The sequence below is a fragment of the Desmodus rotundus genome, chromosome 2 (genome assembly GCF_022682495.2).
Source record: "Desmodus rotundus isolate HL8 chromosome 2, HLdesRot8A.1, whole genome shotgun sequence".
NCBI lineage: Eukaryota > Metazoa > Chordata > Mammalia > Chiroptera > Phyllostomidae > Desmodus > Desmodus rotundus.
In genome coordinates this window covers 4,563,369-4,588,212 of record NC_071388.1, presented here as the reverse complement: position 1 = coordinate 4,588,212, position 24,844 = coordinate 4,563,369, and the positions used below count along the sequence as shown (strand labels likewise).

At 54.8% G+C, this 24,844-nt stretch overlaps 1 protein-coding gene across 1 annotated transcript in view; it reads right to left on the bottom strand.

Annotated features, from left to right (window-relative positions):
- The window catches only part of SIM2 (SIM bHLH transcription factor 2), a 40,646-nt gene that overhangs the window by 11,880 nt on the left and 3,922 nt on the right, over window positions 1-24,844 (bottom strand). The window contains exons 2-7 of the mRNA XM_053916969.2: window positions 19,099-19,181; window positions 15,992-16,081; window positions 9,416-9,524; window positions 7,991-8,076; window positions 5,753-5,952; window positions 1,391-1,497 (exon numbers count right to left, since the gene is read on the bottom strand). Coding sequence (XP_053772944.1) covers window positions 1,391-1,497; window positions 5,753-5,952; window positions 7,991-8,076; window positions 9,416-9,524; window positions 15,992-16,081; window positions 19,099-19,181 — 675 coding nt within the window. The remainder of the gene's footprint in view (window positions 1-1,390; window positions 1,498-5,752; window positions 5,953-7,990; window positions 8,077-9,415; window positions 9,525-15,991; window positions 16,082-19,098; window positions 19,182-24,844) is intronic.

Sequence of the window (24,844 nt, the reverse complement as noted above, 5' to 3'; positions counted from 1 at the left end):
AGCAGGGCTGCTGGGAGGACCTGTGTTCACTGCTTCTGATGGAAGGTTCTGGAGAAGCCCAGCACAGTCTGATTGGACAGCCCACGTGGGAACGCCCAGGCCCACACGGCCCCACCCAGAGGCCCGGGTGCCAGCACCCGTCTCGGGGACCCAGCTCTGGCTGCCTGTGCTTCCCTGCAAGCACGAGGCAGGTGCCTCCCTGGGAAGGCTGGTGTCGCAAACGACCGGGTTGTGGGCGTGAGATCACGATCTGGTGATTTAAAAATGGAAACAGAAAGGCTGTCCCCAACTCTGCGTCTCTCCTGCGCAGAGGCCTTCCCACGCTGCTGTGAACCTCAAGAGGCAGGAAGAGGCCGTCCCGTCTGTGCAGGCCTGGCTGTAACAGGTCTCTGCCCACAGTGCCTCGGAAGGAAGGGACAGGGCCACCCTAGTAACAGCCACGCTCACTGGGTCCCCGGCCACACAGATCGGTGGGCAGAGCAGCCCCTGGCCCTGCCGTCCACCTGCAACAGCAGCGACTTGTCCTCTAAGGCTTCGCGGTCGACACAGAGCAAAGTGAGAATGGAAAGCAAGCCACTCGGCGCCTTGTGCAGATCTGGGTCCACCGCACCTCTGCAGCCCCTTAACAAGCCCCCCAGGACCAGCCACGGGCGTAGTGGGCTACACGGAGAGGGGGAGGTGCCCTGCTCCCCCGCAGTGACTTGCTGCCTCAGCTTGGGTTCCAGAAGTCTCACTTCCTTAGGCATTCCAGTGTAGTGGTCCCCACACTTCCTCTGTTGGCAAATCGAGCACGGTCTGCTCACTCTTTCCACGTGGATTCTCCCATCCTGGATGCCTGCAGTCTGCCCTGAGCTTCCCCAGCCCACTGCCCCGGCTCGGCTCCCAGCTCTGCCACCGCCCTGCTGTGTGACTGTGGGCAACTGGCTTAACATCTCTGAGCCTCAGCGTCCTCGACAGTAAAAGGAGGGTCACGAACCCGAGCCTTTCCCTGAGCCTGGGCTGAGCAGTTACTCACTCACTTCAACTGCTGCCCCACCGGAGTAACGGCCCCGTGTTGGTGCTCCGACTAAATGCTGCGGCTGTTACTCGCAACTGGCGTCCAGATGTCCCAGAGGCATTTGGGTTCCAAACCCACGATCTGGAATCCAGCAGCTTCTGCCCCATCCCCCACACGGGCCGGGGTTTCACTGGGTGTTTGAGAACTCAGCTGTGCTCACACCTGGGGGGCAAGGACTCAGGCCTGAGGTTCAAGGTTGGTGTGTGCACAGTGGACAATTACTGCACCACACAAGCGACGCCCACCCCCCCAACCCCCGCTCTATCCTTGGCACCTGCCCCCTGGCTCGGCCGCCCCACACCTGCCTGCCCGCGGCGGGGGCGCGGCACTCACGGAGATGGTGCGCGTAGCGGAGGTGGAAGGCGTCGCAGCCGTGCACGTGGTGGTACAGGGTCTTCTCGATCAGGTCCTGCGGCTCATACCCGGTCAGCTCCGTCACCCTGCGGGGGCAGGGGGCTGTGTGAGTAGCCCTGCTCTGCAGACAGCCTTTCATTTCGACGGAACTGGTTTTGCCCACAAACGGGGGGCTAAAAGGCGGGGGGCAGGAGGTGGGAAGGTTGATTCTAGGAACTAAGAATGATCTATTTTGCAAGAATAAAGGCTTTGAGCTCCAGCCCAGGGCAGGGTGCAGCCCCAGGCATGAAGGGGATGCTCTTCTGAGACACCGGCCAGTGGAGTGCTGGGGATGGCCTTGGGTCGCGCCCCTTCTCCAGGTGAAGCTTATCTGAGGAGCGTGAGGGTGGACTTTGGTGCAGACACTGGGAGAAAGCTGCCAAGGTGGGAAATAGCCCGATCTCTGGGGACTCTTGTGGGACCTATTTTAAAAATGGCTGTGGTAAAATAAGCATAACATAAACTTTACCATTTTAACCATTTTTAAGTGTGCAGTTCACTGGCCATGGTTCCATTCACAATGTTATCAGACCGCCCCCCTTCTATTTCCAGAACTTTTCATCCCTCCAAACAGAAACTGTCCCCATTAAATAAGTGCCCCTTCCCCGTCCCGCCATTCCTGGCAACCGCTATTCTACTGTCTGGCTCTCTGACTTTGTCCACTCCGGCTGTCTCGTCTAAGCGCAACGATACAATACTGGTCCTTTTGGGTCTGGCCTCTTTCACGCAGCGTAATGTTTTCACGGTTCGCCCACGCTGAAGCACGTCAGGATGCCGTTCCTTTTTACGGCTGAGGACTATTCCACTGTACGCAGACGCCCCCTTTGGTTCACCTGGTCCTCTGACGCTGGGCACTCGGGTGGTTTCCACACCTCGGCCACTGTGAGTGATCTCATCCACCCCAGACACTGCTCCCCCCACAGCTGGGCTGGTGGTGCTCACCGACGGGGGCGAGGGGCTGACCGGAGACGGCTGGGCCTCGCCTCAGGGGACGGTTGTTGTAAGACCCCCCGGAAACAGTGCAACACGGAAAATATGGTGACTAGAAGGTCAACCTTAAGCTCACCAGAGCAAAGGAAGCACGTTCACAGGGCTTACGTGACGTGAGCCCGGGCGTATTAATTCCCCGGTTCTGCTCTTTGAAGGGAAGTGGCTGTCCCCTTCCAAGACAGCATCGCCAGTGCCCTTTGGGTCGCTCCCTCTGTAGGTGAAAACTGCATGTGGCAAATGCAGTGGGAGCTGTGCCCTCGGAGGAGGTGGCCCAAAGGTCTTGGTGACAGATATTTAAGAACAGATGAAAGAGGGACGAGAAGGGATTGCAAAGGAGGTGAGGCCACAGGGACAAGTCAGCGGGGACCGAGGACGGCTGGGACCGGCGGCCCTGCCGGCCCAGACCTGAAACATTAGCTGTAAATTAAACGGGGAAACTTGACCTCACTTTCATTCCTTCACTCACTCCCCTTTCTGCTGAGTTCTGCGCGGGCTCAGGTCGTAAATCTCTGGGAGCCTCATATTGCCCTGGACTCACTCGCTGTTTGGTTACGCACTTCCATGGTGCCCCTCCGGGGCATGAAGGAGCCGGGCTCGAGCTGGGCAGGAGGGGAACACGCATAGGCCAGAGCCTTTCAGGGCTCCGGGGACGTGTCCAAGGGCCACCTAGAACTTCAGGCCCCGCCGGAGTTCAGCTCTGTGTGGCAGGAAAACTGAGACGTCTGCTTCCCCCAAAGAGAGCCAGGCATCTCTCCGGTGTGGAGATGAAAGAAGCTTCCCAGACCCTTTGGACGAAAAGTTTCAGAACAACAGCCCCGAACGTGTAAATGAATCAGAAACACATGTATTAAGTTTCTCATCAAAGTACACATGGCTTTAAAAAATTAAAGGGGAGGGGAAGGGCCTGGCAGCGTGCCCCCCTGGTTTTTTCCAACCCTCTAGTGTCTGAAGACCTGTCAGAGGGATTTGCCAAACCCCAAACATCTCTCGGCTCCCCCATCCTCAGCAAAAGCACCAGCTACAGTTTCAAAGTGAAATACCACAAACCCCCACGAACTGAATTTCAGGTTATGCCGAGTTCAGCTGTGTCTGGGGTTGTGCTGAGGGGGGTGCCGCTGCCCTAGTGACTGGGGGCTGAGGGGCTTCCAGCCGGGCCCTCGCCCGGGCTCCTGGGTTTGGATGGCAGAGCTGCCATCTCCTGCCCTGCCCGGAGGTTGCGCTGACCACCCCCACACCCCAGGGCTGGCCCAGTCCCTCAGTCCCTGGCCTCTTGGCCTTTCAAAGCCCATTGGGTTGCCACACACCAAAGACCGGAGTGGGTGTGAAGAATTCTCCAGTGCATTTCTGGCCCCTCCATAAGCACCTTCTACATGACTGGGAGTTTGGAAAAAGCCTCAAGCCTCCTCGGGAAGCTTGCTGGCGCTGAGCAGGAGGAACCGCCTCTCCCATGGAGACAGAAAGTCTTCCTCAGGATCACCACCTTCTTCCCCTACACCCTGCGGGGCATGGCCCTCACACCCTGGCGCACAGGGACACTGGTGTCGGGGACCCTCTTCTGTGAGGCCTCCCTCCCTCTGCCCCCGGACTGCAGAGCTGGGTGGGCTGAACAACTGAGAAGACCTGAAAGCTCCCCTCGGGGAGACCTTCTCTTCCCTGTTCTGAGAATTCACAGGTCGGTGGGGCGGGGTGACATAATGGTCAAAGGAAAACTAAGGGACAAACAAGAGGGGGGGGCAGTTGTTCCTACGATACTTCTAGAACAGAGAACTTGGACAGCTGGGAGCTCCCTCCGTCCACCCTGAGAAGTGACTCCGGGATTGGGAAGGACCTCCTCTTTACGACCTGCCCCAGGGTGCCGGCTGGTCCCCACTGCAGCAGAGCAGCGCTTGCCAGCGTCTGGCCATCACCCCGAGGTGCCGGGCCCTCCCTCAGAGCCGCCTTCACCGCCTGCCTGGAGTTCCCGGGGCACGACGACACCCTGTCACGCCCGCCCTCGACCCTCGTCATTTCTGTACCTCCGAAGGGTCCGAGGTGCCTTGGTGATGAACCAAACTGACTTGTGTCTTCCCCTTCCACCTCTAACAGGGGGACTTGCTTTTCTTCAATAAATGGTTAAAATGACCAGTTTTACATTATGTATATTTTACCACAGAAAAGTGAATAAAATCAATAAATCCTAGCTTGGATAGTATATACAGAAAACAGAGAGAGATGGATATAGATGAAGGTAAATATAGATGTAGATATGGGTACGGACATGGATTAGACCTCGACACAGGTACAGATCTCTTCTCTGGGAAAACTCAGCCACGCCCTCCGGAGCTGGGGCTCTGGGCACTCGCTCTCGTCTGTGCAGCGGGGGAGCCTTCCAGGAGGCCAGGAGGCAAAGGCACTCACGTTGCCGGTATAGGCGGCCTTTTGCTTTTACAAATGCTTCACATCTGTTACCTAACTGCATCTTCCCGAACTGCCCTGGGTAGTAGGGCGGGTGGGGCAGGGCTGGGGGGGGGGGTGGTGTGTGTGTGTGTGTGTGTGTGTGTGTGTGTGTGTGTGTGTGTGTGTGTGTGTGTGTGGCTCGGCCTGGAGACTCCTCAGCCCATCCTGGGGAAGGGGCGTCCCCTCCGGAGCAGGCTGGCAGGGGCCTGGGTCCCATATGTCAGTGGTCCTTCCTCCCTCACGCTCCCTGCTGTCTCTGAAGACAGGGGCAAGTTGGCAGGAACCCCCACATAGGAGAGGAGAGGAGAGGACAGCTGGGAGAGACAGTTCTGGGGACGTTGCAGCCTCAGCCTTCCAGCCAGACCCAGACAGGGCACCTGGCACACTTGCAGTCCAGCTCCCCGCTCCCTGCCCCCCCGGCCCTGGGGAAGGCCACCTGTCGCCTCCCCCTTCAGCCCTGCGGTGGCTGCCAGGGCCCAAACGGCTCCCCGCAACACACACGACTCAGTGCAGAAACATGTTTGCTTCAAAGCTCTCCCGACCCAACAGCAACACGAGATGGGACCCTCACACCGTGAGCCGTCGCAGGGGGGGCTGCCTGACGCCCACACGCGCGTCTCCAGCTGACACCCCAGGGAGACAGTGAAAATGCAAACACGAGCTTGAAAGCACCTGTACGCTGAAGAGGCTGGCTACACCTGAGGACACGGCTGACGTCCTTTCAAGTCCTGACTGGACTTCACTAAACCCCTTCTTAACTCGCCTGCCCAGCGTGACTTACTCCTTGTTCACCAGGGTCCCACAGAGCGTCCTCGAGGGGCCCCTCTCCACCAGCGGTGCCTTCCGGAGCTCCGTAGCAGCAGGTGCCCGACTCACCTGGAATCCAGGAATATCAGCTTCAGGTCAAGGCTGGCCCTGAACATGAACATGTTGCTGTGCAGCTTGATCTCCGTGATGGCGCTGGGCGGCAGCGACTGGCCCACGGCCACCAGCCCCACGATCTGGTAGCACGAGTCGTAGAGGGACATGTCCAGCATGTACTGCCTGATCTTCAAGTAGCCGCTGCAGTGGATGACCTGGGAGGACAGAGAGCGGGGTCAGCCGGCGGCAGCGGGGTAGACGGCACCCACTCCTCCCGGCTGGGGGCCTGCTGGGTTCCTCCAACATGCTGGACTGCCCCCCAGCGCGGCTCAGGAGAAACGAAGCTGTTCTTTCTGAAGACGGAACATCAAGGCTGATAAAATACAAGGGTCGTCCTCTCTAACTGACTATGATCACGTAACTCCATACGTGAGGTCTCTCTAACGTATGACGGATTTATACATAATTAACTCATCGCCTCGTTTCCGTCAGATGGCACCACAAAGGCATTCTGGGGAGGCTGACGTTTGTCCCATGACGCTCCCTTCAGCCACTCTCATGCTTCTCTCCCATTGGGACGGAACTTGGTATCTGTTAACTTGACATTGATATCACCTGGTGAGCTTCATCACCCTGTAAATTTGGAATTCTTTCAGTAGAATTAAAAAAGCTTTATTTCAAATATGTCTTTATTTTATTTATAATTCAAGATGGTCTCCCCTTGTAACCAGGAAAAGCCAGAGTGACCACGTGGAAACACCTGGAAGAGTCACAGCCAAAAGCCACACACGAGACACCGTCGAGTGCTCCAAGCCGCACACAGAGACGTCGGGGCGGCCGTAAGCCTCCGTTCTGCAGGCGTCTGCACCAGTGACAGTCAGTAAAGTGCGGAAGGCTCGCTGTCACCTGTGACAGCAGCCAGGACTCCTGCACGGAGGCGCACCCTCCCGGTGGGGACAGACCTGAAAGTCCTTCTCGTCTACTCTCCCAGTCTGCCGACGAGGAAACTGAGGGCAGCATGCGGCATGTGTTTTGCTTAAGATTCGACAGTTAACAAGCGGCAGAAACAATTTGAGACTCAGGTGTCCAGCAGAACGTCTGTGGGTGTGGGACGGCGCTGGGGTCCCCCCCTCGCCCCGGCCCAAGCAGGCTGAGAGTCTGAGGCAGCAAACAAGAAGCATGCCCTCCAGACTGGGAAACAGAGTGAGGTAAAGTCAGCCCAAGTGCTCGGAGTGGGGCTCCAAGGAGGGGCCTGAGGAGCCGCAGAGGGGAGGGGACAGCAGATCCTGGGATGGGGAGGAGGTGGGGCGGGGTGTTCCAGAAAGAGCACACAGTCGCCAGGCGCCAGACTGTCCCCTTCTCTCATCCCGCCCCACCCCGCCCTCCTTTTCTGACACTTAAAAACTTGCAGAAATGCCGCCCTCCGCCTCCAGCTCCACAGAAGGGCTGGGAGGGTCAAAGGGGGGTGGATCAGCTTGGACACCCCCCCCAACCTGCCCTTCTCTCCAGGAGCAGCCGACTCCGATGCGGAGGCTCAGTATGGCCCACGGGCTCTTTGGTTGAGCAACTCCTGGATGCTGGAGTCAGCCAGGGCCAGGGGCCGTGTTTGGCAGAGAAGCTGGCCAGGCGGGAGCGGGGGCGGGGCTCGGAGGCCCCAGCGCTGCCCCTGTGCTTGTCAGCCGGTGCCCTTGACCGTGGACCGGGGCCGGTCGTACTCCCTGGGAGGCTGCTCCGACTGTCAGACCGTCCCATCAGACTGCGACGCTGCAGACAAAAGTGCCGCATGGCTCTCAGAATGGGCTGTGTTATCACTGTCGTGCACAGTGCCGTCCCTATGTCTGCCCGTGGCCAAAAATTCCGATACGAGTGACGTGTCAGCGCTCTGGACACCCACTGTGGACCCTGCCCTGAAACACGGGTTCCCGGTTAACTTGAGGGCAGCTGCTCCTGTCAGATGGGGCTGTGTGCAGAGCGGGACCTGCAAGGTGCCAAGGTCACATGCCCCCCTGAGCCGCCCGTACTCCGGGTCTCATAGGACGAATGTTCTCCCAAGACACCGGCAGCCCTCACACCTGCCTGGTGAGCCTCATCACCAGAAAGTTCCACGTTAGGCGGTAGGAAGGGTTCGAGCCCCCGTGCCTTCCTGTCTGCAGGTGTTCGTGGGTGTGAAGCAAAATATGCAACAGGGAAGGCCCCTGCCTCTCCCCTACACCACCCACCCACCTGCCCGCCTGCCCACCTCGGCTCCTGTACCTTGTATCCGCTGCAGGTCAGGCCCGCGTTTCTCTTTGCCAGGACACACTTCATTCGGAGGAAGAATGACCTCTCAATCTCGTACTCTGAAAGCAGGGGTCAGGTTAGACGGGCCGATGTCCCACCATGGTGCCCAGCTTCATCCCAGCAGCCCCAACTGACCCTCAGGACCAGAATGGGCAGCCGGGCCTCCCCTGCCCTGGCCCAGAGGGCCTCGCCTGTGGCCCCATCCAGGCAAGACTCCCACGGGCCACTGAGGACGGCAGCCCGAAACAAGGCCGGAGCAAGAATTTGGGGAACACCAGCCTGGGTCACAGTGCGGACTGAGTGTGCAGTGGCCCCCACGTGGCAGCCACAGAGGGGCCTGGTGTCAGGAGAACCACTGTGAGCACCCGAGTCTGCGAGGGACGACCTGAGCAGCTGACTTCCCTCGGGGTGGCAGAGAGTAAGGACTGGTCCTGAGGGCGGAGGGAGCCAGCTCCTGTAACTCCTGCCAGCTGTGCCCGTGGGCACCAAGGCTGCCCAGCACCGTGGAGTGAGGAACAGAACCCAATGGACCCGCTGGGCCAGATCGAAGCTTCTGCCCTTGAGAAGAGCCCTGGACGGACCGCCCTCCCTGTCACTGAGTGACGCTCTGTCTGCACTGACACAGGGCTCACCACAGCTGGGACCTGATCTGTCAGGAGGCGGGCTGCGCCCCCAGGGGGAGCCGGGCCAGAGAGAGGGACCTGCCTGCGTCCGGACCGTGGCTCCTGGACGGCTCCGGGCCACGCAGAGACCTACCCGTGCCCTCGCAGGCAAACATTTCTAGCGTATGATACAAAGTGTACGAGATGACAGTCGGACGTATTCCAAACGTGCTGGAAACTGCTGTCACAACAGTGACACGGGTGGCATGTGCTCGTGAGTGTGCTGCTTCATTCGCACATTAACCAGTGAGACCCAGGAGCAGGGTCTCAGATCTCCCGGGATTTCAGAGCACCCAAGTATCGGTGGCGGGGCACGGCTTTCCCTCTTCAGTCTAGAACCTCCGGAAATGCTAAATTCCAACTAGAGGAACGGCACATAGCTTTCCCCCGCCAACTTCTCAACTCCAGTTCTACCCTCGGGCCCTTTGGGGAGGAAGCCCAGGCCTGAACCCGTGTGGCCCAAACTCTGAACCAAGAGCACGTCAGGGGGAAGCCTTTGGCCACTTTCTCTGTCTCCTCCCCAGCCCCTGTCACAGTCTCAAGCACCTGATGGGCGCTCAGCGGTGGCGTTTTGAAGGACAGAGGCACAAACCCCAACCCCCCCCCCCCACCGGGTGGGTGCAGCGTGTTTGCCGGAGGCCCAGGGGGGGCAGCGTGGGAAGCAAAACCCTCGGGTCACATCCAAGAGCATCGCCTGGCTTCACACTGGCTTCTTTCCTCTGGAGGAAATACGCACCTTGGAGCAGGTGGTGGTGAAGAGGCTGGTGGGCCGCGAGGACAGCTGTCATCTCGTCGTGGTCCGAAGGATGGATGTACTCATAAATGCTGTTGCCCGTGAGCTCCACCTGCCGCAGGAGGAAGGGCAGGGTCAGAGTCCTCGCCAGGACTGCAGGGGCAGGGCCGGGGGGACACTGTGTATATCACAGGTATGTGCCCACCAGGGACAGGACTTTGATCTCTGCTGACAGCCCACACCTTCTCCAAGCACAGACACTTGTCTTTCCCGAAACGTCTGCCACGCTTGCCAACAAGGCCAGCGAGGGCTGAGCTGAAAGCGGAGCGGGTCCCCAGCAGGAGGAACTGGAAAGTGAAGGATGACAAAGGTGTGCCCTGGGGCGGGTGACCCTAATGGTCTGGTCAGCGTCTTTCAGAAAGGAGACAACTTAAAACAGGCTGGAGCCTGTGCTCCATGCTCCCTGAGGGGACTGGTCAGCTGTGGACAAGCCCCCTGTCCTGAGTGAGGTCCCCGGAGAGCTCTGTCCACTCAGAGGCTGAGAGGCAGGAGCCATGGGCCCCCCTGCACTGGAGGAGGATATGAACCCCAAAAGGCCCTTTCTCTGAGCAGCTCTGCCCCTCAGGCTCTGCCAGAGAGACCTGTCTTGGTGACTGTGCTGACCCCATGGCTCCCGCCCATGGGTGCGGCTGGTGGCCCTCCCCGGGGAGCTACATGACCCTGGGGTCAACACCACCTACTTCCAGACGCACCCCACAGAGGACAGGCACCTAGAGGCCAGGTCCACACTGGACGGGCCCCTGCTCTGCAGGGGCGGGGGCTCCAGGGAAACTCCATTGTTGGGATCTTCACACCACGGTCCCCGAGATTCAACTCCTGACCTTGAGGGGTCTTCTGTGTCCTCCCAAACACACGTGCCATGATGGCCTGACAGGGAGCCTCCAGGCCTGGTCCCCTCACCCGCCACGAGGTGGGCAGTGGCAACAACATTCCAGAAGCCACCACCCTCGGAGCAGCCCTCCGAGCACAGGTGGGCAGGCCCTATTGTGGAGGTGAGTCCGGACACCCAGTGTTGATTGGGGGACCCCAGGGTAGTGATGGTACCTCCGGCGGAGCCAGGAGGAGCCCCCAGAGTCCAGCGTGGAGGAAACTCAAAGCCAGGGACTCTGCCTTAGGGTGGCAGAGACCCCCGAGTGCGTCTGCTGTCAGTGTGAGCAGAGGGGACGTCACCTCCTGCCACACGGCAGCCCTGACTGTGCCGCCTCACGCCAACAGACCGCCTGGCCCACGGGGCGGATGGAGAATGTCCCCACCTCCCCGAATCTGCATGGAGGCCGGCGCTGCTCCACTGGGGCCCAGCCACCCCACCCCTCGGAGCCAGGTCTTCCAAGTTGTTAAGAAGTGTGAGTTGCCCTTTTACTCAGAAGAAATCACGTGTCTGGCCCGCTAAGTAAGCTGGTCCCCAAAATGCTGATCTGCCACACCACCCCCCAAGCCTGGCACTTCCCGACTGACCCAGTGGACATGTGCCTGGGTAGAACATTGTACGTGATGTCCCTGAAAATGTGAGTGAGGAAAACGAAACATTCTTCAGTCAAGTCATTCTCTTAGTCCTCACATTTAAGTAACCCGGCTCCACTTCCGCCAGCCCTTCTGGACGGACAGTGCCTTTTCTCCTGGGGGCAGTCACACAGATGGCAGGGGACAGGGGCCAAGGCTGGTAAATAAGGGAGTGATTTTGTAAATCCTCAACTTCCATGACTTATTTTAAAAATGAAAAAATATATGTAACCAAATTGAATTTGGGGGAATTGGCCTATCATTTCTCCCCTACCTTCGTTTTTTTGGGGGGTGGGGTAGGGGGTGATGATTGTTCTGGTTTGCTCCAAGGTCTTGTTCGGAAAAAAGTAACTGATGTCTCTTTAGAGAAACAGCTTCAAATACTTGCAGAAAAGGCCTGTGTCTGTGCTCACGGGGATTTCATGACCGTTTAACCCCAAAGGAGCTTCATCTGTTTTCAGAGATCCCTTCTTCTCCTGGCCGTTGGGGGAACAAGAACAGCGAAGACCCAGGAGTTAAAGGCTTGATTTTCTGAATACTCGGGTCAGTTATGAAACTTGAAGGCCGTCGAGGAGGTAAAGCAGTCTTCAAATAACGGAAATGTTTTTAAAGAACAAATTAGGGAATGATAAAGGAGTGCTGGCCTTGACTCCAGATCAGGCCGACATGCTGTTTCCTGTATTTACATATCCATCCCTGCTGGGGAATGCTGGGAGAAACGTGACTACCTCAAAAAAAAAAAAAAATTATGGTCGTCGCTATAAAACTCTCCAGGTCTCATACATCAGCCTTATTAAAACAGACCCTCCATGTGATATTTTAGCATTGGTAAAACCCTGGTAACTACAAAATGAATTGCTTTCCTACTAAGAGCTTTTTTATGTTTTGCTGAATAGCTTTCCTTCCTGCCAAGAAAACTACACAGGATAAATACAGCCCTAAATGGATATATTCTGGGTGGGAAGGGAAAGCTGCCCCGCACTCTGAAAACGCACACTACTCCGTGCCGGGTGTTTTGCTGCCTATGGCAAATTAAGCATTTCCAAATAAGATGGTTTGGGTTTCAGGGTTCGAGTTATGTCAACAAACTTAAAACGCTGTCCTTTCCCTTTATTTCAAAAGTGAAAGGATTAGGTCTTGTGGCCCCAGACGATGCCGTGGCTATTTTTACGGCTGTGCTTCCGGCTGCAATCTCAAACAGTCCATTTCCTTTCCGTGTCTCACGAACAGCTATTTCCTACGTATCGATATTTATTTGAAAGTGTATATGAGTTACCTAGATGCCTCATACTACGTGCAACTTGGGAAAGGAAATTTAAACCACATGGACACTTAAAAATGATTGAGGTCACACACAGCAGGGAAACGAAGCTTTTTTTCCCCTTCTTCAAATATAAGTTAATTATATTAACCCCCCCAAAACATGGAATTAAACCATTTACCAAACCTGCGTGAATAAAGAGTGTGTCCCTAAATCCACCTCTTCCGAACAGGCACGTCCGTCTGTGTGAATTACTATGTATTACCTAAGCGTGTCCACAAAACAAGGCCTTCAAGCCACAAGCCCGGCTCCGTCTCCTGATGCTCGGACCACGGGCTGAGGAAGAAACCTGCATTTTGTGTTGTCTCTGTCATTTTTGGTGTGAAAATTTGACAGCAAAGATTGCTGTGTTCACTCATTTAAAAGTAAACACAAACTTTAAAAATTCTCCAGATAAAGTAGATTTCTTATTCCAAACTTTTTAAAAAGTTTAATAAAATGCTTTGAATTGAGATCGGCTTGTAACACAATCATTTTTACACCCTCAAATAGATTATTCTGATGGTTATTTAGGTAATTCAGGTAAAAAAAAAAAGAACACCCCTTTGCTATGAATTTTCACACAATTATGGCAAACCAAAGAAGGGGTTTATGTTCCCTGAGGCCGCTAATGAAGAGTTTAACCCTGAATTAATGTGAAAGATGTCGCTATTTAACGAGATAATGTCATTTAGAGTAACTGGAAGTTGCTGGAACATAGAAGGTCACTGTGTAAATGGCAGGGATTACTGTTACTGCTATTCGTCAGGAACCCTGTTCAAAGGTTATTCTTAGACTACTGGGTAAAATGTTACTAACATTTTGTATCTCTGGTGATTTAAAAAAATCTTCAAGCCTATTGTAATAAAGTTGTCGTGTCTGATACATTTGCCTGACTTCTTTCCTCCTAACAAAATAATCTAAGAGCAAAATTTTCTTTAACAAGAGAACTTGGGTGTTTGACATCCTCTTCAAAACTTTATTTTACTACTTAAGTGAAGAAGACAGAAAAAAACACACAATTGTGATTCTGCCTAGCTTTCCTTCTGCAGGGCTAATCTTGAACAGGAGGCAGATTTGAGGGGAAATGTTTGTTGTTGCTTATTTAAACAGTTCGCCACGAAACACTCCCCAGACGCTAGGCTTACTTCTGCATGGAAGTGTTTTTGTAACTGCAGACTAATGCTAAGAGGGTCCTGCCAAGAGATCAGGAAAAAAGCGATCAGTTGTCCTGCACAGTTTGATGTATCTTTTTTCTTTTTTAATTGACACTTCTCCTGAAACATAGAGACAAAAGGCATCTCTGTAACTTTCTGGGAGAATGGTAGTGGCTAACACCCTCCCCTTTCACAATTATATAGTACGAAATCTTATTTCTGCATTTTGACCAAAAGTGTGTGCAATTTTAATTGCGATTCTGCTTGGATGTCCTTTTGTGGGGGTAACCATGAACAGGAGGCATACCTGCCACCTCTCCAATACTTTGGTCATTTTTAATGAAAGAGAAAAATGACAGAGAGAGAGAGAGAGAGAGAGAGAGAGAGAGAGATGTGGGTGTGAGGGGTAGCAGCCTGCCGGGACAGGAACGTGCTACCCTGTGCACAGGGCCTCCCGCGAGCCGGGACGTTTCCCGAGTGACTAGCACCCCGGGCGTGGCGTGCCCCGAAATGGGTGCGCTCGGAAGCAAGTTGTGTGCTATTTGAAGTGTTACTGATGAAGCAGTGACGCTGCCTGGCTTTTGTGTGCCTCCCGATAGTTCGTGAGTCACATACAATGGGCACTGTGATTTGTTTTTTACCACAATCCTGAAAGACAGGTGTACTGGGATGTTCTTAAGTTATCGTTCAGGGCGGTTAAATACCTGCTCTACCAGACAACAAAAACCACGTAACTAAATGCATTTCACTCTTTGCTTTGACTGCTAGGAAGCTCAGATCTAAATTTAATATTCCATAACAGTAACTTTGCCTATTCTAATATATGTTTGACGAGCTGTTTTCTTTTTTCTAAAAGATATTGTTTATTTTTAGAGAGAGGAGAGGGGAGGGAAAGAAACATCGATCGGCTGCATCTGTCCTGACCGGGAATCGAACCGGTGACCCTTCACCTTGAGGGGTGACCTTCCACCCACTCAGTCACACTGGTCAGGGCTTGACCAGTCATTTAAAAAACATGTGATATGTTTGTCTTGTTTGTGACATAATTATAGAACTAAGCAAAGGTTTTATAAATCATGATTGAAAACAGTAATCTGATTCAGGCTTATCAGCCACAAACCAAGCCAGGAGTAGAAACCAGGATGGGCACAACTAACGGGTCTTAAATAATTCTAAAGGGGGAAAGGTAAAAATTCAGAGAAAAATAACTTTGCAAAATACAAAAACAAGTCAACGTCATGTTCCCAACCGTATTTTCAATGTTACGAGCACATTACTGCTGTAAGTCACAGAGGCGTAGGAGCTGAGCCTTAGTGAATCTTACCTGGGAGACCTGGTTGCATAAAGAAGAGAACACCCAACAATTTAAATATGAGATCCCCCCTAAAGGACTTTGCATAAGTGACCCCTAGGCACGTGGGGTAAGGACCTGCACGTCCTGGGAGAGAAGGTTGTGAGCAAATGACAAGTTTAACACACACACAGGCAGAAAAAGGGAAGGGACGTGCCAGATGCTCATTTCCAAACTGGTGATTTTGTTTTTCAATGAGAAAACCCAAGCCACTTCAGTGGGCATGTTTTATTTTGGCTTAACTACACAAAGAGACTGGTGCATACAGACTATTCACGGGCCTCCTGGGAGCCCATTTCCTGTGTCTAATTAATTCTAGTGTGATGAAAAAAAGCACTGTGATAATTCACAACGTAAAGACACATTTAGTCCCTATACGTACAGAAAAGTGCCTTTCAGACCCATGTTGCACACCTGTTAAATCAGAAATATGAGTGGCAGCAATCAGATTCCCCCCACCCGGAGACCCACCGGCCCCCGGCCCCGGCTGCAGCCAAATTCTCCACCGAACCCCTGGCTGGACGGGGATACATAAAGCTGAGTGCAATTCTTTCCTCCAGGGGATGAGCTCCCTTTTAGAAAGTGGTTCCAGAAAAATCAGTAATATTTATGTGTTCTAAAGAAACCAGGACCTCGCTGTGCAAAACAGTAGTAAACTGAGTTTTATGAGTTTCTATCACAAGCGTATAAAATGCTTTACTGAAACGACCACTGAACTGGAAAAACTCAGGAAAAATTACCCTGAATTCCATGTGAACACTCATAAATCTGCCCCCCCTTTCTCTCCCCAAAGCACATTCTGCATCAAACCCACATTTGCACCAGCTTCCCTCTCGCTTTCATGGACACAACACCACGTGCAGGGCCGTCCAGTGGGGACGGAAAAGTCCGCCTTTGTGAAGCTCTTGTTGGGGACAGAGTGTCTTACTGCAGAAGCCGCGCTATTGAAGGAACCTCAGAACAAGGCCGGCTGCTGCAAAGATACGCTGGTCATTAACCCCAAAGGAAAAAGAAAGTAAAGAAGTGAAACGTGACCCGGGGAAGCACAGCCCCCCGCGGGACGGCCTTAGAGGAGGATTTTGCAATTTTCGATTCTGCTCCCACACGAGAGCAGATGCGTGCACACACTCACATTCGAGTTGGGCGAGTCTGCCCAGACCCGCCAACACTTCATATCTGAGTCGCACAGGGAAGTGCTAGGTGCTACCTACCTGGGACAAGCCTAAATGGACAGAGGCCGTTTCCGATATGTACATGATTTTGCCATCAGATGCTACCACAAACACAAATCCGTCCAAAGTCTGGAAAAGAAAACGTGCCAGGGTAAGAGGTGACAGGTACACATTCGAGTCAACTCGAATAACTGTGCTCTTGCTGGGATGGAGGGTTGCGTAAAATATTATCACCAACACGTATTTGTCAAATGCAAAAAAAAAAAAAAAAAACATACAAAAAAACCAGAGCCGGGGGCCGTAAGGACTGTAAGTTACACCACTCGCCAGACTTTCTAATGCTTTTAAAGCGCTGTAAAAACAGTCTTACATGCACATCACGAAAATCATGCAAAACATTGGAGAATTCCTATCATACCCAGTTTAAATGTAGTGGCTTTATTGTTTGGGGTTATTTTAGCACTTAGCACAAATCCGGAGTTCTATGGTACTTAGGGGACAATGCACCGCCGTACAGACCGCTTTATGTCAAATTGGCACTGTTTATGCCATGAGGACATACGCTTTATTTGCCACAATTTTCTAGTTACCCCTAAGTACCGTTTGAATAGTAAATTCCAAACACTACCACTCCCCAGAAAAGAAAATACCGGGTTATTTGAACAGGCTATGTCTACAGAATTAATTATTTCAAATAACCTTTGCAAAATTCAAAAAGAAAGAGTATCAATTTCTGAAAAATTAAAACCACCTACACGATACTCTGATTTGCCAAACTTGGCTAGCCCTCAAAAAAGGAAAGTAAAATTATGAGAGGTAATTAAAACAAATAAAAAGGTACTGAATGTATTTATGTGTGGCAAGGATAAAAAGGCTAAATTATTTTTGAAAAAGGAAACTGCATTTTATTTACCCATTCATATTTTAGATCCAGAACCAATGAAAAGCAATAAAATTGGTGAAAGATCTATACAACCCGCAATGCTGCCCCCATAAAAAATATTCCAAATTAATTTCTGGCCACAAATTCTATTTTTACAGCATGTAATTGAAACCAGATTACCTTTGGTTTCTCTACATCCACCCCCTCTTTGGAGGGGGGCCTAAAAAGAATGTAGCAGAAACGAAACATAAAAGATGCCCTTACATTCTGCTCTCTCAAATGGAGTTTTGCTGCAAAAATTCTTTGCCAACTCAACTATCATCACCTGTCCTTCCCCTGAGGTTGAAATCAACATCTTGATCAGGAGCCTTACTTCCACGTTTCTAACTCAGCTCCGAAATATTTTCCCAGTTCAACTCCATTTCAAAAATATAAACTACCCAGCAATTTCTAAAGCCATCAATGTTTTAGCACATTCTGCATCCTTGCTTAACTCCAAAATCCTTAGAGAGATACATTGAATGACATTGTCTCTGCTGATGAGCCATATGAGTAAAGGGAAAAATGTATCATAATCAAATTCTGAGAGTTGCCAGCAGTAGCTAAAAATAATATCCTTAATGGAAAATGTTCGGTAAGGGTTCATAGCCTCGTACTTCGCTCGCCTGTGTCCCAACTGCAAAGGCATTCACCCACACCACTGCGGAATTAATTAAAGAAACGTCGGGCAGAGGAACCTGAGGATGTTGACTTTGCTGCCAGGTTTGAAGCGGCACTTAGTTGTCCCGACATTAGTGTCACTTATAATACGCAGGAGTATCGAATGTGCAAATCCTGCGCTCCGAGCCCGGAGGTGAGCCTGGGCGGGGGTGGCTCCGGGCGCCCCGCGGGAGGGACTCCAGGAGCACCGTTCCCCGCCGGGGCCGCCACACTGTGCGCTTTATGTTGTAAAAGCTTCAGGTTTCAAATATTCCCCGGATCTGCTCTTCCCCAGAGCGTGCATTTTTAAAAAATAAATCACACGGGGACATTGGAGGCGAAAGGGTTTGAAAAGATCTGCTTTTTCAAAACGCGGAGATCGGGGCTGCCTCTGACCCAAGTCTCTGCGACCCGCCGCCAACTTTTTTTTTCTTTTAAAGAAAACACAAAATAGAAGAAGGAAATGCAAAGTAGCCCTCGGTAGGCATTTTTCCGTGGCAGAGACAAATGACGGGAGGGGGGAATGAATCGGGTCGTTGATAAGGCTCTGTGAAGGGCATTTGAAAGACTCTAAGACATGAGGCATTGCTGTCCCCACCTAGCGCCAGCCACCAACTTGGAACTGGCCCTGGAACTGGTGGGCCGAGGGCACAGCTACTGCCCGTGCCCCAGAGCCTGCGGGGGAAATCCGAGGTCAGAGGCGGTTTAACAGCAGAGGACTGAGTGGCTCCCGGCTGGGGGCGCTAAGCGGTTGACCACAAACCAAGCAAGGGCTGCCTCGGTGAGCCTGGCGACTCTGGGGGCCACACGGGGTCCTGAGCCCCAGGTTCAAGAGCTGGGCCATTTGGATTAAACAAGGCTCTGCCACTTGCTGTGTGACCTCAGGCATGTTGCTTAACCTCTCTGTGCCTCAACTTTCTCCTCAAGAAAAGAAAAATGGAGTTAAGAATAGAATGCCTTCTGAGTGGGTGGTTGAAGCCAAATGATATAGTAAGATTTAGAACAGAATCTGGCCTGCAGTAAACTCTCAATAAATGCCAGCTGCTACTATTTTATTAGTGATGCTGTCTCTCCTTTGTTGCAACTCTTCCAAACACACACAATGATCAGACGCCAGGGGCTGCCCCACTCTCTCTCCGAGCGCCCTGCGATCATTCCTCCTCTGGCTCCAGCGCCTGGCACAGTGAATGGCACGGAGCTCGCACTGCATAAGAAGTCTGCCGGTGGAAGTTAGGGTTGGAAAGGACTTAACCACGCCCAGGGCTGCCTTCCTGGCCTAGGTCTGGTGGGCTAAAGTCCCAGGGGGACCGCGAGGGGCAGAGTAGGTGTGGGGCTAAACGGGATGGCTCTGGTCGAGCTGAGTCCATATGGGTTCAGACCTGGGAGGGGGCGGGGGCTGGCGGGTAAGGAAACCGCTTGCCCCAGGTCCGGGCACTGTCTCAGGGAGAATGCTGCAGCCTACGAATCCACCCTGCACTGTCTGGGGAGGGAAACCTCAAGACCCAGGTGTCGGGGTTACCAGGGAACACCACCCAGGCACGGCCCAGGGCTGCTGGCCTCCTACCTGCAGCAGGTGTGACCCTAGCTCCTTGGCAACACTGTCCAGAGGCCCGGCGCGGCTCGGCTGTCCCCACGCGTCTCCTAGACCTGGGCAGGGGAATAAAGCAAATCAGTCGATGACAACATCCAGCCAGAGCCCGGGCACCAACGACGAGAGGGCGCGTGAACCCCCCCTGCACCCAGCACCCAGGCTGCCCCCACCAAGCCCCAGCGACCCCCTTGCCCTCAGTTAAAAAGAAAAAGGCCAGAGGCAGAGTTCCCGCTGCGTCTAGGTTTCCCCGCGCTGCAGGGCGCGCTGAGCCCGCCAGGCCCAAAGCTCGAGTGGGTCGCCCTCGTGCTCATCACTCTGAAACTCCCGTTTTATCGTTTGCAATGCCACAGAGTAATCTAATCTGCTTCGCTGAAAAATCAGCCATCCTTGTAGCCACACGGGGATGCTGATTTGGCCCATAAATATTCCCCCAAGAACGCCCCCTCCCTTCCCCAAGTCGTCGGCAACTGTGCATTTCCCGAAGACAGAGAGGCCCAGACCAAAAATCCTCGCATCCGGGAGGCAGCTTTCCTGCATTAAAAAATAAAATAAAATAAAATAATCTTTTCAACCTCAGTAACCCCGGGCTCCTCAGCTCTCACGGGCACCGGGGGGCAGGCACCATCCCCTTCTAAACCAAGAACTGCAGCCTGGGATGGGTTTACCTGGGGGCTCCCGGAGAGGGAACTCCAAACTCGGGAACTGCGGGACAGGGCTGCCTCAAAGGCGGCAAGAGCCTGTCTGTGCTCCTCGGTAATGGACAGGTGTGGCTGTCACATAATTAGGGTCCCCCAAGCCCCACCATTTCCTGACTGCCCCCACCCCCAGGCCTCCTCCTCTTCCCCATCACCTCCCCGAAGGCCAGCAGTACTGTAGAAAGCGCACCCAAGGAAAGACCGCCCTTCCCAGCACAGCCTGCCTCTCCTGCACCCTCAGCTCAGCAGCTGTGACCCGGGAGATTCCAGGCTTTCCTATGCGGACTCCGGAGGAAGCAGCAAAGCCAGCTGAGGTTGCAGGGTTAAGCACCACCAGGCAGAACACTCAGTCAGTCCCTACGGTCCTTCTTTGGGGGGCCTGGCCAGCCCTCCAGTTCTCGCTGCAGCCCCCAACAGGAGGTGCCGAAGGCAGGGACCGCTGTGTCAGCCTGAGCCCCATTTCCCTGCAACGGTGAATGCGCCCCCAGGCTCCAGGCTCACTCGCGTGCTGCCCACCCCAGCTGCTGACCCGTTCCAGATGGGTTGTGGGTCCCACTAGGAGTCCACCGTCCCCCCTACGGTGAACTGCAGGCTGCAGGGTCCCTGCCTGCTGTGTGTGTGTGGAGTGTGGGACCATGCATGGGGGCGGGGCAGGGAGCCTCGTCCAGTCCCCTCGAATTCGAGGGCCGTTCCTGGATGGATGGCAATCACAAAGCCCCTCTAAAGGCAGAGGCAAGTGAATGGACAGAGACGAGGGCCGCACGCAGGAACCTGAGGTCTCCTCACTGTCCCTGCAGGAACCGTGGCAACGTGACTTCTGGTGGCTTTGATCCCAGGAGGTGGAAAATGCCTCCCCAGGGAGAGGAAGCTGGGGGCCTAGAGCACCTGCAGAGGAGGGGTGCAGCCCTGAGGCCCCACCAAAGCTTTGGGGACCCTTCCTGGGGAACTCCGCTCAGTGAACATAAAGGGGATGACCTTTTATTTCTCCTCCTGGGCTCTTATCCTGGCCTCCCCAGGAGGAAGTGGCTAATTTCCACATATCCCAATCCCCCAAATGTGACGGTGGCCCGTCAGCCTCCTCCCGGTGGACAGAGCTGTCTCTCCAACCTCAGGAACTGACTGCAGCCACCGAGGCCCAGTCCCAGGGAGGGCCACCGGTCGCCCTGACCAGAGTAACTCCTCTGCCTCTCACCCGCAGGCCCTCACTCCTGCTGCCGCTGGGGACTGTCTGCGTTCACTCCATCTAACCAGAGCTGGAAAGAACCAGAATGTAAAAGCCCCAAGGCTTGAAGGAAGAATTTAATAAAGACCCAGGAATTCTGATTTCTGAAAATGGACAGGTCCACCCTGGTAACGGCCCTTTGCCCTATTCTGGGTGCTTTCCCAGGTTTGGGCCAAAGCACCCTTCCCGGCTCAGTGGGGAAAGTGAGCGTGGCCTCCTGGCCTTGGCTTCTGGAAGGGTCCCTGCTGAGGGACCTGGGAAAACCTACCCTGTGGGGAATGACCCCCAGACCACACTCCCCAGCCCAGCTCTCCTAACAGCCCAGGTGAACGAAGGCTCTGGTCTCACGTGCAGAAATGCACTGGGTACTCCGACAATTTTCCGTGTAACTCAGACGCCGAGATACTTCTAGGGAGCTTGTTCTCCTGCATCACTGTAAGTTTTCCTACAATTTCCCCAAGCCTCTGTTTTGCAGGAGGAGGTTTGGTCCCAACGCTCCTTCCCCACTGCATGGGGGGATGGGGATGGGGGTGGCCAAAAATCCCCCTCAAGAATCCCACCTTGTGTCACCTCACCCTGGGCAACCGGGCTGCCAGCTCTTCCATTAGAAACTGCAGTGGGTGAGGCCTTTTCACTTGGCCTGTAAAAGCTTGGACAGAAGGCAGAGGCTAAATAAATTAAGGTTTGTAAACTACATGCTCCCCCCAAAAGCGAGGGGCTGTGTGTGCACGGCCCTCATCTGGATCTAACAAAGGGCTTTGTTCGGCGGAAGTTCGGAGTGTAAGAGAAGAGCAGGCCAAGCCCCTCCAGGGGCATCAGCTCTTGGCCGGCTGTCCTGCCGGAACTGGGAGCCCTTCCACTCAGTGACTTCGGGGCAGCCGCCGGCCGGCCGAGTCCCAAGCCTCCCCAGCCACCAGGGTTCGGGTCCTACTTGCCCTACAGGTTTTGGCAGTGGGATCTGCTGGGGACTCCCTGCCACTGGAATCCAGATGGCCAGGTCAGGGGGGGAGGGTCAGCCACTGCGTCATCCCCTTTCCCCGCTGCCTTCGAGGGTGTGGGGGTGCCTGCACCTTGGTACTCACACTTGGCTGACTGTTCAGTTTAAACTCACCAGGCCCTCCTGCCACAGAAGCTGCCTAAATATGGTCCCTCCTCCCTCCAGGGTGCTCAGTCAGTCAGCACCCAGCTCAGGGGCCCCCACCCTCCAGGCCCGGGTCACAGACCATTGACAGGGGGCCGCATGAATAAGATGACTTCCCGGGGAAGGGAGGGGTTCTCTCAGTGTGAGCACAGTCACACCCCCCAGGTGCCGGGGCACAGATGGTTTGCTCCTTCCTCTGGACTCAGGCGCGGAGCTCGCTGTGGCTGCTGTGGCTGGTGACCACTGGGTGCAGCCCGGAGAAATGGGCTGGCCTCTGGTCAGAACTCCCGGGATGGACAGGGACTCTCTGGCTTCCCCAAGGCAACCTTGGGTGTCTGAACCGGTGGCAGAAACGCTGCTCACAGGGGCCATGTGGTCATTAAAAGGGGTCAATAGCAGGGACTTTACCTGCCCCTACCCCTCCATGGAGAACTGGGCCTGGGATAGTGAGAAGCCGGGCAGACCTCTGGGAGCACCTACCCAGCAAAGAGGCCCGCTGGGCCAGTCTGGGCGGTCAGATCTCAGGCGAGCGCCCTGACCACCAACCCTAACTTCTCATCCCTGGAATGGGGGTGTTGGGGGGTTAAGTGAGCTAAACCCGCAGGCCCGGGGTGAGAGCAGGGTCCAGAGAAGGCCGCCACCGCCTGGGTCCAGGCTTCTCCCGATCTCCCACTCCTTCCCTGCCTCCAGCCTTCTCCTCTGCCTCCCCTCCCCCAAACACTACCTACCCTCTTTCCCTGAAAGGGGGTGTGATATTGGGGAGCTTGGCCTCTCCGTGGCTGTGGGCCTTCTGAGGACACAAGATCACACTCCCCAATTATAAACCACTCCAAAGTCAAGAAGTGTGTGTGGGGGAGGGGGGGAAGGACCAGCTGGCTGGCTGCTGGGCCCTCTTTCCTGCAGCTCTCTCTCCTCTCCCCAAGCTGGTAGCCAGCTTCTAATGCCTGCCACCCCACCCCCACATTCAGGGTCTGAGCAACCTCAGGGCGGCAGCCTCAGGGGTCCCCTCCAGGGCTGGGCCCCCTCTACGGCTAGGCTATCGTGGCACCAAGCCTGGGTGAAGCTGTAAGATGGAGAGCTCGGGGCTGGCCTTCCTCGATGCTCCAGGAGAGCCCAGAGCTAGTGACTCAGGACCCCAGGAAACAGTCATGGTTCTGGCTTCTTCTACGCACTCAGTCCTTCTCCCACCTTGGGATGCTGCCTCTCTCTGGGCTCCCTGAAAAAGTCCGGTCTTGCTCCAAACCATCAGCCGGAGAGTGAAGCGAGCCAGGGACAGGGTATGAAGGGGTGGTAGGTAGGGGTGCCCCAAGAAAGCCATGCAGGGGGACAGGGGAGGGGAGGAAAGGGGCTTCCAGAGCTGGCCAGTGTTGCCCGTGCTCAGAGGACAGACTGCAAGGCTCACCCCCTCCCAACGCCTTTGGCTCAGACCTTGCAGCTCCCTACACAGCGCCTTCCTGTGCCCCAGAGACCGGGGAATGGAATATGCAACCCCCTCGCTGCAGTTCTGGACTCCAGCTGCCAGCGCCCCGCGCCCCCGGATCTCCCTTCGCCCCGCTCACTGGCGAGTGTGAGCTTTCCCTCCAGAACCCAGGCGCACAGCCTGGCAGGCTTCCACATGGAGATGGGAGAAGGTTGCAAAAAGCCACATTTAAAAAAGTAAGTCTATTTTTTAAACGTCCACATTATTTCGAGCTGCAGTGTAGAAAGGCCTTGGCTCTGTAACCCCAGGTCTGTCTAGGGGTGTCCCCACCAAACTCTCAATCAAAGGGCTTAGATCCCGGTAACAATTTCTAGGACCGCCGTCGTCCTCCCCACGGGGCGCAGGTGCTGGGTGTGCGAGTGCGCTGGGGGAGGGGGAGGGGAGGCCCCGCCTGAATCCAAACGCAGACAAATCCCGCCACTCAGGCCTGCAGACAAATCCCGCCACTCAGGCCTCCAGACCTGCTTCCGCTGCATGTGAACGATGCTTTCACTTCTTTCAAGTAAAAGGCTGTGCTAGATGTTCCGGTCCCTTCCCCATCTGTCACCCACACCTGTCTTGGGTCTTCAGGTCTGGGGATGGGGAGGAGGGGCTCTGTTCTCCTTTCCAAGGTCAGCCTCAGTTTCCAGCTCCATGCCTGACCTGGGGCCTCTGCGAGTTCCTCCAGCGGGGGCTGCACGCTCTGCCCCATTGAGGGGGCTCCAACCTCTGCTCCTGGGAAAGGGCCTGACCCTCGACATTGGCCATGGACTCCCTGCAGCTCTGACGCTGCCTGACCTCCTGAGACCCACTGCAGACCGCCCGACGGTGGCACTAGCCCTGAGTCAGCTGTAGACAGACAACAGCGGAGTTTGCCCACCCTGGGTGCTTCTGTGGGCAAACTCCAGTGCTTTCCAAAGTGCCCCGTCCCCTGAGAGAAAGGCCACACTGTGAAGAGGGGGCACCCAGTGCCCCAGAGCCCTGGGTATCCCCTGCCTTCCCAGCCTCCCATTAACTTGTCCAGTTTTTACCTCCGGGTCCACATCCAGGGCCAGCCCTGACCTTCTGCCCCCCTTCCTGCCCATCTACCTCCCACTTCCACATTTGCTGTTGAAGGGGGAAATGAGGGGGCCCAGCAAACAGAGGGTCTTGCCAGTCCAAGCACAGAGTCCTGGAGGGCCACCGAGGGAGCGCTGTGGAAG